General features: G+C 41.8%; 2 protein-coding genes across 2 annotated transcripts; both read left to right on the top strand.

Moving 5' to 3' along the window:
- The first annotated feature begins 6,853 nt into the window (after window positions 1–6,853).
- On the top strand, window positions 6,854–9,780 carry LOC148394391 (UDP-glucuronosyltransferase-like). The gene is made up of 5 exons (XM_088382898.1): window positions 6,854–7,845; window positions 8,609–8,740; window positions 8,827–8,914; window positions 9,012–9,231; window positions 9,344–9,780. The coding sequence occupies exons 1-5, from the start codon at window positions 6,892–6,894 to the stop codon at window positions 9,624–9,626; spliced, it is 1,677 nt and encodes a 558-aa protein (XP_088239024.1). The 5' UTR covers window positions 6,854–6,891; the 3' UTR covers window positions 9,627–9,780.
- A 232-nt stretch (window positions 9,781–10,012) lies between these two features.
- Window positions 10,013–12,064, top strand: LOC148394390 (granzyme B-like). The gene is made up of 5 exons (XM_088382905.1): window positions 10,013–10,413; window positions 10,507–10,651; window positions 10,908–11,046; window positions 11,234–11,500; window positions 11,587–12,064. Exons 1-5 carry the CDS (start codon window positions 10,320–10,322, stop codon window positions 11,749–11,751), a joined length of 810 nt encoding a protein of 269 aa, XP_088239031.1. The 5' UTR covers window positions 10,013–10,319; the 3' UTR covers window positions 11,752–12,064.
- Window positions 12,065–12,744: the final 680 nt, after the last annotated feature.

Here is a 12,744-nt window from a genome sequence, read left to right as displayed (position 1 = left end):
ATGATTGGTATGGTCAGAATGTAGGAAAAACTACGTTTTAGATGTAAAAAATGCAGACCAGGCATAAAGTTTGAACCATTCACTTGTTCAAACACTGCGTTAAATTTTGACCTATATATTGTGTTATTCAAGTTGCAACACTGCCATGATCGTATGAGTCTTTGCCATTGGCAAGCATAAATAACTCTTCTGGGTACTAATTTTTCAAAATGTCAGCAGAATGGCATGCAGACATGTTGGCACGTAGCACGTGTGAACCAGAGGCTGTTGCTGACTTTTACGAGACAAATAGAAGCCATCTCGTGCTTGTGCAAGACATGCGTCTTCATATTTTAACCACTCCTACTTTAAACTATGTTCAGTGTTTATATTGAAGAATACTTGACCTAAATTCTAGCTTGTAAAACCTTCCTACGTCTGGCCCAAATGCTAGCTGGAGAGTAAAAAATAAACATGTACCTAAAGAGGTGAGTAAACAGTCGTTAAAGCTTGCAAAATAAACCTGTAACGCGACAGATGAATTTAGGTAAAGAAAGATGGGAGGAAGGCGAAAGGATTTATTTGATGTCTGCATGCGAGGCCGTGACTTGAACAACATGAGCTCTGTTCGAAAACGTATATTGGGTTCGACCGGTTGAAAGTCATTACGGCCCAAACAAGTGTGCTTCTTTTCTTGTGATGGCCGGACGCCTTTGCTGCTTGGCCTTCACGCTGCACTAACTGCACGTCCGGACAGAGTTTCATGTGTGATTGTACAGTAGCACGCATACGCACGCACCCAGGCCTGACGGATTTATGTCGCTCTGGTTCACTTGAAGTTTTGTCTGCAAACGAGAGTTTCAAATATCAGAGCGTCTTGTTTTGAGCTTCAAAGGGACACCTGTAAAAAGTTGTTTCTTAAACACGTTTTTTGAAGCTCTTGCTATTTATAGCAATTGTTGCTATTTTCCATTCATAATTATTTTTGGTCATAAAAATAGCTCAAATCTTTGTTATGAGGTAGTAGATTTATTGTCACCAAGTCAAACTTTGTGTTTGATGACAACCCAACCTTGACGTCGAGTAACTTAAGGTCAGTCATTCATTGTGTGACGACTTGAGGAATGATTGACAACACTTTCAACCCAATAAAAACTTCTTCAGGGAGAGTACGCGCACACACAGACATATCTACACAATTTAAACAGTTTACCCAACTAGCTTAAAGGGTTAAAGAAACATAACACCCATAAAAACTTTGTGTCCTCCATTAGTTGACAGAACAAGGTGAAGAGATTTTTTGCCACTCATCCCCACCCTCTTCAGCTATGCGTGCCCTTTGATTCCACGATCCAACACCCATCATGTGTTTGCATATGTTTCAAAACTAGCAGTTAATAAATGTTCTAATAGAAGTGACCTTGACAGAATCCACATAGATGCTTCACTAATACCATAAATATTCTTCAGGGAACTATAGTCCTTTTTAGGTGGAGCGGAAGTTTTTGCCACATCGCATAAATAAATGAATAAAAATTCATTTCCAGGGCACGGGGACAAGGTGCACACCCACACACCCACACACACATTCAAAAGGTGAGCCACAGAATGCATCTCAAGTTGTTCTGTAGAATCTAGGTGTGGTACTAAACAAATACCAGCTTATTATGACTGAGTCTCCTTTTTCCATTATGTCCTCCTCCGCACACTATATACATATAATAACTTCATCATGAATAAACATGGAATTATAATGACTTAAACTGTGCAGAACATATAAGAAAGGTCGTTTTTGGTCTCCACTGAGGCCTTGGCAAACTTCCCAGCCCCGATCAGGCTTTCCGCCAACAAAAACAGTTTGTTTGCGACTAAGGGAAGCAGCGCCTCACCAAATGTGTAGAATGATGTCACATATACAGTAATTTTGGATAGATTATGCAACACGTTGGAGGAAAATGTCAAAAGCTATTTTTAGAACAACCTCACAGGTCCATGTGGTCCTTAGTGTACAGTTTACCCAACAATGTGGCTTTCCAGCATAGTTGTTCTGCAGGAGCCATTCAAGGCACCGCCCTTGTTGTGTATATTGTTGAATTATTTCGTTTTTCACTCACCGTGACTGAAGACTGTCGACAGTGGCACACAAACACACCGGGCTCTATTCCAGTGTCTCAAATGACTGTGGCTTGCGTGTGTTTGTGTGTTTTTTGTGTATGAGTCTTGTGGGAGTGATACGTGATACCACAAGCATGTCGTGGGAACAGGTAATGAAAACACATTAACCAGATGACAAGTCTTGATCTTTTCAAGCTTTTGCTAAAATGTCAGCAATAGCAACCATGTGTTGTAATGATATTCATCTTTTTTTAAACATATGATTCGTGATCCATCCATTTTTTATTGCTTATCATCCAACCATTTTTTTATTGCTCATTCTGCTGTGAGCTGGAGCCAAGTGATTTTTTGTTGTTGTTGTAGAAATTGTCCCAGAGGATAGCTCTTTGTTGTTACGAATACAAGGCAAAAGTCGTGAACCGAATATAGAGGGCGAGGAGTAATTTTCGAACGGAAGTGCTGTGCTGGAGGCTCCGGCAAGAGATAGTGTGTATGTAAACGTACTGACTGTTGACCCAGATGGAAAACAAACGATTTAAATGTTATTCCATGACAAATGCTTTCATCTTTGTCATCAAAACAAATGGATCTGTATGCACAGTAAATATGGGTGTTCTAATGAGTTTTTAAACCCCTACGCTAAAATATTGTAGTTTAGTATTAGAAAATAGATCATGGTGCTGTTTTGTGGGTTAGGCTAGAACAGATTAATGGTTTTTCCATTCATTTAAATAGGGAATGATGGTCTGAGTTAGAAGATTTTCCTACATTTAAAAAAACGATGGCGTGTCATACTTCCATTTCTTTCATAAACTTTAAAGGCTTGAGTCAAACATTTGTTGATCTTGTGCTGCTGGCACATCATTCATCTGGACCCATGTTGGAAAATGTAAACATTGAATGCTATGGGTGAAGTTGGACTGCTGGCAGGTAACTGGGTCAATAATCTACAGTTCATAATACAGTGTGTCCTCATTTAACAGCTTGAGTGAGAGTGAAAAGGGAGTGTGGATTTAAACCGCTTTATTTCTTTATCCTTTCTTTATTCCTTTTTCTGTATTTCTTTATCCTTTATTGGCACTTGCTGGCAGACTCTTAAGTACTCGTGGAGATTTATACAATACTATGTTCACCGCACAGCTTTCTGATGTCGTGACTCCAAAATAGGTCAATCGTGATTTGAAAGAAGTGTTGTTGTTTGTCACTGCCATTAATTAGCCAGTGTCTCAGTTTCAATAGTAAACAGCGCTCTCGTGTGGTCATTTTGAGAAACAACCAGGCACAAAAACTCAACTGGCATTAGTGTGAGTTGCTTCTAAATTCAATACAAGTTACGATTAATATAGTATAGTATTGTGGGAGTAATTTGCCACAATATCTGAATTGAATCACGTGACGAGAAGATAAGCGACAGCTCACTTGGCTACAGATTAATGTGAAGGGCTTCATAGAGTTGCCCAAATTACCTCTAAGTATGTAGTAATTTATTACGGGAGATAACTAACACGTTATTTCTTAAATCTAACCTATGGCGTCCACAGGCACCATGTTGTTATTATTATTATTATAATGATGATTATTCCTCGAGGGTGCATGGGAGTTCGCCCAACCAGTCCACATGTGTTTTGTGGACTTGGAGAAGGCGTTCGACCGTGTCCCTCGGGAGGTTCTGTGGAGGGTGCTTCGGGAGTACGGGGTGCCGAGCCAACTGATAAGGGCGGTTCGGTCCCTGTATCACCGATGCCAGAGTCTGGTCCGCATTTCCGGCAGTAAGACGGATTCGTTCCCAGTGAGGGTTGGACTCCGCCAAGGCTGCCCTTTGTCACCGATTCTGTTCATAATTTTTATGGACAGAATTTCTAGGCGCAGCCGAGGCGTTGAGGGGGTCCGGTTTGGGGACCTCAGCATCGCGTCTCTGCTTTTTGCAGATGACGTGGTGCTGTTGGCTTCTTCAGGCCGTGATCTCCAGCTCTCGCTGGAACGATTCGCAGCCGAGTGTGAAGCGGTCGGGATGAGGGTCAGCACCTCCAAATCCGAGTCCATGGTCCTCGATCGGAAAAGGGTGGAATGCCCTCTCCGGATCGGGGATGAGATCCTGCCCCAAGTGGAGGAGTTCAAGTATCTTGGAGTCTTGTTCACGAGTGAGGGGAGGATGGAGCGTGAGATCGACAGGCGGATCGGTGCAGCGTCGGCAGTAATGCGGACCCTGTACCGGTCCGTTGTGGTGAAGAGAGAGCTGAGCCAAAAGGCAAAGCTCTCAATTTACCGGTCGATTTACGCTCCTACCCTCACCTATGGTAACGAGCTATGGGTCGTGACCGAAAGAACGAGATCTCGGATACAAGCGGCCGAAATGAGTTTTCTCCGCAGGATGTCCGGGTTCTCCCTTAGAGATAGGGTGAGAAGCTCGGTCATCCGGGAGAGACTCGGAGTAGAGTCACTACTCCTCCACGTTGAGAGGAGCCAGATGAGGTGGCTCGGGCATCTTATCAGGATGCCTCCTGGACGCCTCCCTGGGGAGGTGTTCCGGGCATGTCCCACCGGTAGGAGACCCCGGGGACGACCCAGGACGCGCTGGAGAGACTATGTCTCTCAGCTGGCCTGGGAACGCCCTGGGATCCCCCGGGATGAGCTGGATGAAGTGGCTGGGGAGAGGGAAGTCTGGGAGTCCCTCCTAAAGCTGCTGCCCCCGCGAACCGACCCCGGATAAGCGGAAGAAGATGGATGGATGGATGGATGGATGGATGGATGGATGGATAATGATGATTATCATTATTATCAATATTATTATTATTACTACCAAGACGATGTTTTTTTTAATAATCTTATCTCAAGCAAACTGAAAGATGTGAGAAAACTAACATAATTTCAATAACTCACAGCATAAATGCAGTTTCAGTTCCTTGTACACCAGGGAGAGCCAAAGACTAAAATCTCAAACTTTTTTCATCCTTGTTACATAGTGACAGACATAGTGGTTCCATTATAACTTTACGAAATTGGTGCGGTGAGGATCAAACGTGCAGAAGCACAAAGGTGGAACGCAAGCAGCATGAAATAAACTTAACACGACTCACGTATATAGAACAGGCAAATCACCTCTTATCTATTTGGCATTGTAAAATGTAAGCGTGCATACCTATGAATGCCTAAGAAGCCAACACAACAACAAAATAAGCTTTTCTTAAGTACTTATGTATAACCAACAAGGCCGCGGTGAATGCAATTGCTTATTTTCATAATGATAGTTGGGAAAACGAGCAGCGACATGTTTGGAATTTCACAAATGACATTGTTTGACTGATGTTATCCACCCCTTTAAAGTTGTTTCCTTTTGTAAGGCTTCTCACGCCACTCAACAATGCTTGTGGAAATGTGCGTGCAAGTGTGCACGTGTAGTGTGTGCAAACGGACTTTAAAAGTGTCAGGAAGAACACACACAGTCACGCACACTCCTTTATGTAGGTGCGTGTGTGCACTGCGTGTTTGCGTGTGTGCGTGAGAGAGAGAGAGCGTGTGTTCGTGATCACATGCAAATACCCTGTAACTTGAGATATGTTTGAGGATAACACATGGAAGTCATTCAAGGGTGCAGGGGTGTAGCCATCATTTTAGAAAAGGGTGGGCCGTGGGCACTCCAGCTGGAGTAAACCGACTTTTATTAGAGAAAAAAAAATCCTCATTCTTATTAGTCTCATTCATATCTTACCATTAATTAATTTCATCTACTAGATCTGCATTTAGTCTATTAATAAAACACATCAACCTTAATACTTGACACTACTAGCAGGCGTGTGTCCTGGGCCTCCAATAATATATTTTGTGACGTCACCTCACTAATAGTAATTACCAAAATACACAGTTAGGTCAAACAAACCTAACTTGTGCTTCTAGGGATGGCGAAAATACTTACTGGTAATTTGTTTGTCTTGTAAAGGTTGACAATAAATAACATCTCATTAAAAAAAAAAAAAAAAGAATAATTGCAACATATTCAACCATAGAAATATGCAGCACTTTTGGGCCACTTACTAAGGTTCAGTCATTGTTAATGTCAAAGAATGAATCACACATTGAAAGATACATTTAATAATTAACATTCATCTTTAATTTGAAACGTAACACGCAGGCAATCATTACAACACATTTAATATTCATTGTATAATGATTCCTTCATAATCCCAAATTATTGTTTTGTGTTATAATAGGAATTGAAGATCAACAGTTTCTCAAGTTGCATTACATAAAGCTTGTCACAAAGAAAGAAATGTCAATGGAGCGTGGGGAAAAGTGCGCGAGGTAAAGCGTAGAGGGTCGCCACGCCCACATGTTTGGGGGTGGGGGAGTAAAAAGGCATGCTCAAAGTAAACTTTGCTCCACTTTGCACAAGTCAGTTGTATAAGATGCAAGCAAAACCCTCACGATTTGCAAATCATTTGCCAACTGCTGATTAATGTATGGCAAATAAAAGCACACCCACATAATTAAACTATAGAAAAACAAAAAATAAGCCTGTTTAAATGTTTCCTGTACTGTATTCATTGTTTACTCCCTGCAAGCTGCAGACTTAAAAAAAAGTTCAATTTTATTTGCCATGCAATTGTCAATGAGTCAACAAGATGCCAAGAAACATTTGTGTTAAAATAATAATCATAAATAGATACAGTATAATCGAAAGCATGACAGCAAATGATTAACTGGTGTAATCTTACACCCCCCTGTCATGCTTTGATTACATCATGCTCCAAAGATGCCTGATAAAGCAGCTCTCGGGACAGCATATCCACATACGCACGCATGCACACACCTCAACTGGAGAAAAAAAAGTTGTACTCCGTTTTGTACTCTCTTTTTTCCTTTGGTCACTGTTGCTTGAAGAGAGAGGAGGCGATGAGCGTCAGGGTGTGGTTTTCCGTACTGGGGCTGCTGGCCGGGCTCTGTTGCTCCTTTGTGGGGCTCGCAGAAGGGGGGAAAGTGCTGGTTATTCCCGTGGATGGGAGTCACTGGCTGAGCATGAAGATTTTGGTCAAGGAGATGACGCAAAGAGGACACGATCTGGTGGTTTTGGTGCCGGAAACCAGCTTGCTGATGAATGGCACAGAGGGCTACACAACTCAGGTCTACAAAGTGTCCTACAACAAAACTCAGCTGGATGCTTCCTTCAAGCAGCTACAGGACAATGTCATTGACAAGGAGCCGTCGTTCACCAATTTATTGTTCAACGTGCAGCTTTTGGTGAACTTCACGTCATTCCAAGAAAAAGGCTGCCGAAGTCTTCTCAGCCAGCAGCCTTTGCTGACTCAGCTGAGGGATCAAGCCTTCGATGCGGTGTTGACGGACCCTTTCCTTCCGTGCGGCTCCATCCTGTCTCGTATCCTTGGCATTCCGGCCGTTTACTTTTCACGTGGACTTCCCTGCGAAATAGATATGAAGGCTAACCAATGCCCTGTTCCTTTGTCTTACGTTCCTAAATTCTACTCCGGCAACACGGATGTCATGACGTTCCCGCAGAGGGTAAAAAACAACATCATGGCTCTAGTGGAGTCCTATCTGTGTAGTGTTATGTATGCAACATTTGACAAGCTGGTCAGCGAGTATGTGGAGGAAGGCATGACCTACAAGACTCTGTTGGGCCACGGTGCTATTTGGCTGCTGAGATTTGACTTTGCTATAGAATGGCCCAGACCTGTGATGCCAAACATGGTTCTTATTGGTGGTATCAACTGTGAAAAGAAACGTCCCCTTCCCGCAGTGAGTATTCCGGCTCCGAACAACAACAATGTGCCACATCTGGATTCACTCAAGGCATATTCTGCATGCTAGAGCACATACTTCCTCTTTATAAAATCAGGGTTAGACCTTCAGCGGTGACCGGCCTGAATATAGTCATTCAGCATTCAGTCAGATTTGAATCAGAATAATTGGTTGTCTAACAAATCACATTTGAAACATGCCCTCACAAAGCCAGAGTGCTGGATTCTGATCACATCATCTTTTTTTTTTTCTTCCATCCTATGGTCGGTTGGTCCAAGCAAAACCCATTCGAGCCAAATGGGGACTCATTAAAACATCTGTAGCAATCTGCACACAATATGAAATGTTCATTTCCAGTCACGAAATATCAAATACATGCACCTCCGCAAAACTTAATTTGTGGAACAGTGTTTTGACCTGTGCCCGGGCCCAAGCATAACAATCACGACTGTTTGAGTAGTTAATCAAATCAGAGCTCACCATGTGAAAACCTACAGTGGGGATTATTAAGGATTAAGGGATTACTTCTATAATCTTGTTTGGGTGTTTATCAGATAAAAATGCTGTAAAAAAAAAAAAAAACAATTCCTGCTGTTTTGCAACGTGTGAAACTGGCCCTGTGAAAACTACGCATCTGTGAACTGGATGTGGCATAGTTTGAATTGCTTCATATCGAAGAGGAAATACAGCAGGATGTTTGCAAAACACACTTGTTGCACGTCTAACGTGCTAACAATAATGCCTTGTTTGGTTCTGGCAGGATTTGGAGGAGTTTGTGGAAGGCTCGGGGCAGCATGGCTTTATCGTCTTTACCCTGGGCTCCATGGTTTCCAATATGCCGGAGGAGAAAGCGCAACAATTCCTTGAGGCCTTTCGGCAGATTCCACAGAGGGTAACGGCAACGCTCACACAAGAAATCACATTTTTATACCACATATTGTATATGAATGAACCAGAATGTGTATGTGTGTGTTTCAGGTCTTTTGGAGATACACTGGAGTTGAACTAAAGAATGTGCCTAAAAATGTCAAATTGATGAAATGGCTACCTCAGAATGATCTTTTAGGTAGGTTTGGTTTCATGGTCAAAAACATGCAGACTATTAAAAGAGCCTTTTTTTTTTTTTAATGATAATCATGATTGATTTCCTTTGCTGTTTATAGCCCACCCCAAGGCAAAAGCATTCATCACCCATGGAGGCTCCCATAGTATCTACGAAGCCATCTGCAACGCCGTTCCCATGCTCATGTTTCCACTTTTTGGGGACCAGGAAGACAACGTTTTACGCATGGAGGTGCGCGGCATTGCCGAGTCGCTCAGAATGTACGACGTGACGACAGAGAAAGTGCTGGTAGCATTGGATCGTATTATCAACAACAGAAGGTGAGGCAACTGAAGTGGGACGATAAGATGGAGTAACCCCACTGCTATTGTGTGTGACAAAAATTAGCATTATTCGCTGACTTTCAATTGATACAAAATTGCCTCTGTGCAGTTATAAAGAGAAGATGCTGAAATTGTCTGCGATACACATGGATCGCCCCGTTCCGCCTTTGGACCTGGCAGTTTTCTGGACCGAGTTTGTCATGACACATAAAGGAGCCTCACATCTACGTGTCGCGGCGCACGATTTGAACTGGTTCCAATACCACAGCCTGGACGTTATCGGCTTCCTGCTCTTTGTGGTTGTAGTTGCACTGTGGGTGACTCTCAAATGCTGCTTGCTCTGCACCCGCAAATGTTGCACAAAAGGCACAATGAAGAGGAAATCAGAGTAAAAACTCTTGCGATAATTGTAAAGTCTGTGAATATTATTCTTTTACTCAATTGTTACTATTGTCAGCTGTAGAAGATTCTGATCATAAGAAGCAGTCATGGAGTCGATTTCTAAACTGTCCCCAAGTTTGAAATAAAAACGAGCCAGTTAATTGAGTCACACTCTTGTTGATGCCAATGAAGAACTCCAACTTTTATACTTATAGCCAAAAAAAACCCAGCAATATTAAATTTATCTGACATGGATTTGTCTAGAGCATGGTGAAGCATTGGTTAACATGTCCACCTCACAGTTCAAGGGTCGATTCCGGCTCCGTCCTTCCTGTGTGGAGTTTGCGTGTTCTCCCCGTGCCTGTGTGGGTTTCCTTGTCTATATGTGCCCTGCGATTGGCTGGTGACTGGTTCAAGGTGTCCACCGCCCAAATGGGAGTTTATATTAAATTGTCACACGGTATTAGAAAAATAAAAGCATTTGTGTGGGCAGTATGTTATTCAAACCATTTGGATAAAAATATATTACAAATGAAATACAGTAACATTAGCATAATGAAAATGTAGTGATTTCAATATTTGAAACAATTTGTGGACCATAAGTTAAGTCTTAGTTGTGCAGTAGTGATGAGGGGGGAAAAAAGCAACACCTCCGATTAATTTCCTGTCTAGAGGGGGAGGCTTGATGACTAAAGGGGGTCGAAATGAGTTTGGTCAGTCAGTGTTCTACCTGCACGTCAATCGCGATGTATGCTTACCACGCCGTATTTGTTCTCCAGCTCTTCTTCTGCTTTACAGGTAAGATTCAATTAGTTTCTGTACGTGGTCATGAAGTTCATTTTTAGGAAGTACAAACATAAGAAAAATAATTGAATCTTTTTTTCACATCAGAGGCAACAGGCAGCAGCATCGTGGGCGGAAAGGAGTCCAAGCCTCATTCGAAAGCTTACATGGCATCGCTGCAGGCCTACGGATCTCATCGTTGTGGTGGGATACTCATCCGTAAAGACTTTGTTCTGACTGTGGCCCATTGCCAGTGAGTTTGCATTCTGGTACCAGTTCATCTAAAATGTCTCCAACTCGGCATTTTTGTGCTCACGGTGCCATCATTCCATTTACTTAATGATTGGGTTTGATTTTGGTGTCCCTCAACACATTTACTCGTGTTTTTTTGTCTTGTGGGTGCAAGCTGGGCTCTGTAGTAATCATACTGAAATGAGAACACAAAAAGAAAACGCATTGTATTTTTCATGTTGTGTTCTTTCGCATTTGTTTGCTGTTTTGTTTGACAGATTTGAGAAAATGACCGTCCTACTCGGAGCACACAATATAAGCCAGCATGAGAAAAGCCAACAACGGATCAAGGTGGCCAAATTCCATCCTCATCCAAATTACACTAATCAGTACGGCAATGACATTATGCTGCTTAAGGTGAGGACAAAACAAAACAAGAAACGAAAGTAATATTCCTTTTGTTTAAACTGAAAATGTATTTAAATCTCATTAAAGCATTTAAATGCAAAGAAATTGGGCTGAATGAGCTAAAAAAAATAGCTCGAATCTGACAAAGTTCTGAGATTGTGCCAAACAATGATTACCATTCTATGTCCTCTTACAGTTGAAACGTAAAGCCCGTCTGAACACGAATGTGGAAATATTAGACCTGCCCAAGGATAATGAGAATTTGCCGGCCCAAACGAAATGTACTGTTGCTGGCTGGGGCCAAACTGTAAGCGGACCTAAAATGGGACTCGTATCAGATGTACTGAAGGAGGCCACCGAGAATATAGAATCCAACTCTACGTGCAAAAATATTTGGAAGCGCAAGTTTCAGCCGGAAAGCATGATCTGCACCAAGCATGGTCAGAATGGCAGCTTTTGTTGGGTAATGCCGACGTCTCTCCTAAACGACCGCACAGGCGCATGCATCGCATAACACCTCCATGATAATCTTTCGAATGTCTTTCCTAGGGGGATTCTGGAGGACCCCTAATCTGCAAGGAAAATCTTGAAGGAATAGTAGCCTACGCTCACACGAGCAACTGCAGTAATCCCAAGTTTCCACATGTCTTTACCAAAGTACGCTTCTTCCTTCCTTGGATTCAGAAAGTGATGCAGGGGAAAACTGCAGCATAAGCCCGCTGCAATATTTCACTTGTTCAGTCAAATATTGTTACTTGTTATATGGTTACTAGATGGCATGTTGACATAACAGCTCTTAGTTCTTAGAAAAGATGCCCAGCAGGTCAGAGAGCATTAATCGCTTGTTTTTATGTATAATCTATAGTTTGTAGTATAATCTATAGTCAATCTTGCAAAAAGATAACAGGGCATGTCTTGATCGCGCTTTGCTTATATGATTTGTCACTTTCTTACACTTGTTGAAATTTGGATTTTTCAATCTGGCATGATTTTGAATCATTCAAATAAATATGCATTTTAAAGACAATTCTGCATTCCTTTTAAATGAATCGACTTTGAGTTTGTCAGTATAGTTTGAGCACACTTTTTCAAAAAGATACATTTTTAATGATTTTAGCATGAGGCAGCTATTTCTACCACAAAACAGGGCACATTTGATTGATTTACACAAGATTTTAATTAAAAATGATTGGTTACAGTAAAAGTTTGTAAAGTACGTGTAGTTACAGGAAAGTGAAAATGTGGTGAGAGGGATTGTGAGAGCATTGCACGGAAAGTCAGCGGTTGTGAAAAGCACACCTCAGATTACATGGTCAGTCGTAGTGCAAGCTCTTGAAGTTGAAGCGCTTTCGGTCGGTGAAGCCCGTCATCTGCGGTCACGCATGCTTTTATTTTTCAAGATTTGATGAGTACATTTTTAAAAAAGCTAAATATATTTAGATGATAGAGGTTTACAAAATGACTTTTAAAAAATACAAACAGAAATTAAGACTTAAAATAACAACCCACCTGACTTGGATCTCTTGTGAAGTATCTTTCCTCAATCACCTATTGGGAAAAAAAAAAAAAAACCACAATGCGTAACGGTTGCTGATTGAATTTGTATCCTCTTGTGGAGAAGGAATGCCCTTCCAAAAGTTGAAATCAAAATTCAAATCTGGAGTTCAATCAGGATTCATAGCATAATGAAAATGTGGTGATTTCAAT

Source organism: Syngnathus floridae, chromosome 8 (assembly GCF_059516105.1).
Source record: "Syngnathus floridae isolate MCC-2025c chromosome 8, RoL_Sflo_1.0, whole genome shotgun sequence".
Lineage (NCBI taxonomy): Eukaryota > Metazoa > Chordata > Actinopteri > Syngnathiformes > Syngnathidae > Syngnathus > Syngnathus floridae.
This window is presented reverse-complemented; position numbering and strand designations above follow the sequence as displayed.

Excerpts from the sequence above, each read along its gene's own strand:
- LOC148394391 (XM_088382898.1), top strand. The coding sequence starts at position 6,892 with ATGCACACACCTCAACTGGAGAAAAAAAAGTTGTACTCCGTTTTGTAC. Across the intron at positions 8,741-8,826 it reads TTCGGCAGATTCCACAGAGG|GTCTTTTGGAGATACACTGG; the intron begins GTAACGGCAACG and ends TGTGTGTTTCAG. Across the intron at positions 9,232-9,343 it reads CGTATTATCAACAACAGAAG|TTATAAAGAGAAGATGCTGA; the intron begins GTGAGGCAACTG and ends GCCTCTGTGCAG.
- LOC148394390 (XM_088382905.1), top strand. The coding sequence starts at position 10,320 with ATGAGTTTGGTCAGTCAGTGTTCTACCTGCACGTCAATCGCGATGTAT. Across the intron at positions 11,047-11,233 it reads ATGACATTATGCTGCTTAAG|TTGAAACGTAAAGCCCGTCT; the intron begins GTGAGGACAAAA and ends GTCCTCTTACAG. Across the intron at positions 11,501-11,586 it reads AGAATGGCAGCTTTTGTTGG|GGGGATTCTGGAGGACCCCT; the intron begins GTAATGCCGACG and ends TGTCTTTCCTAG.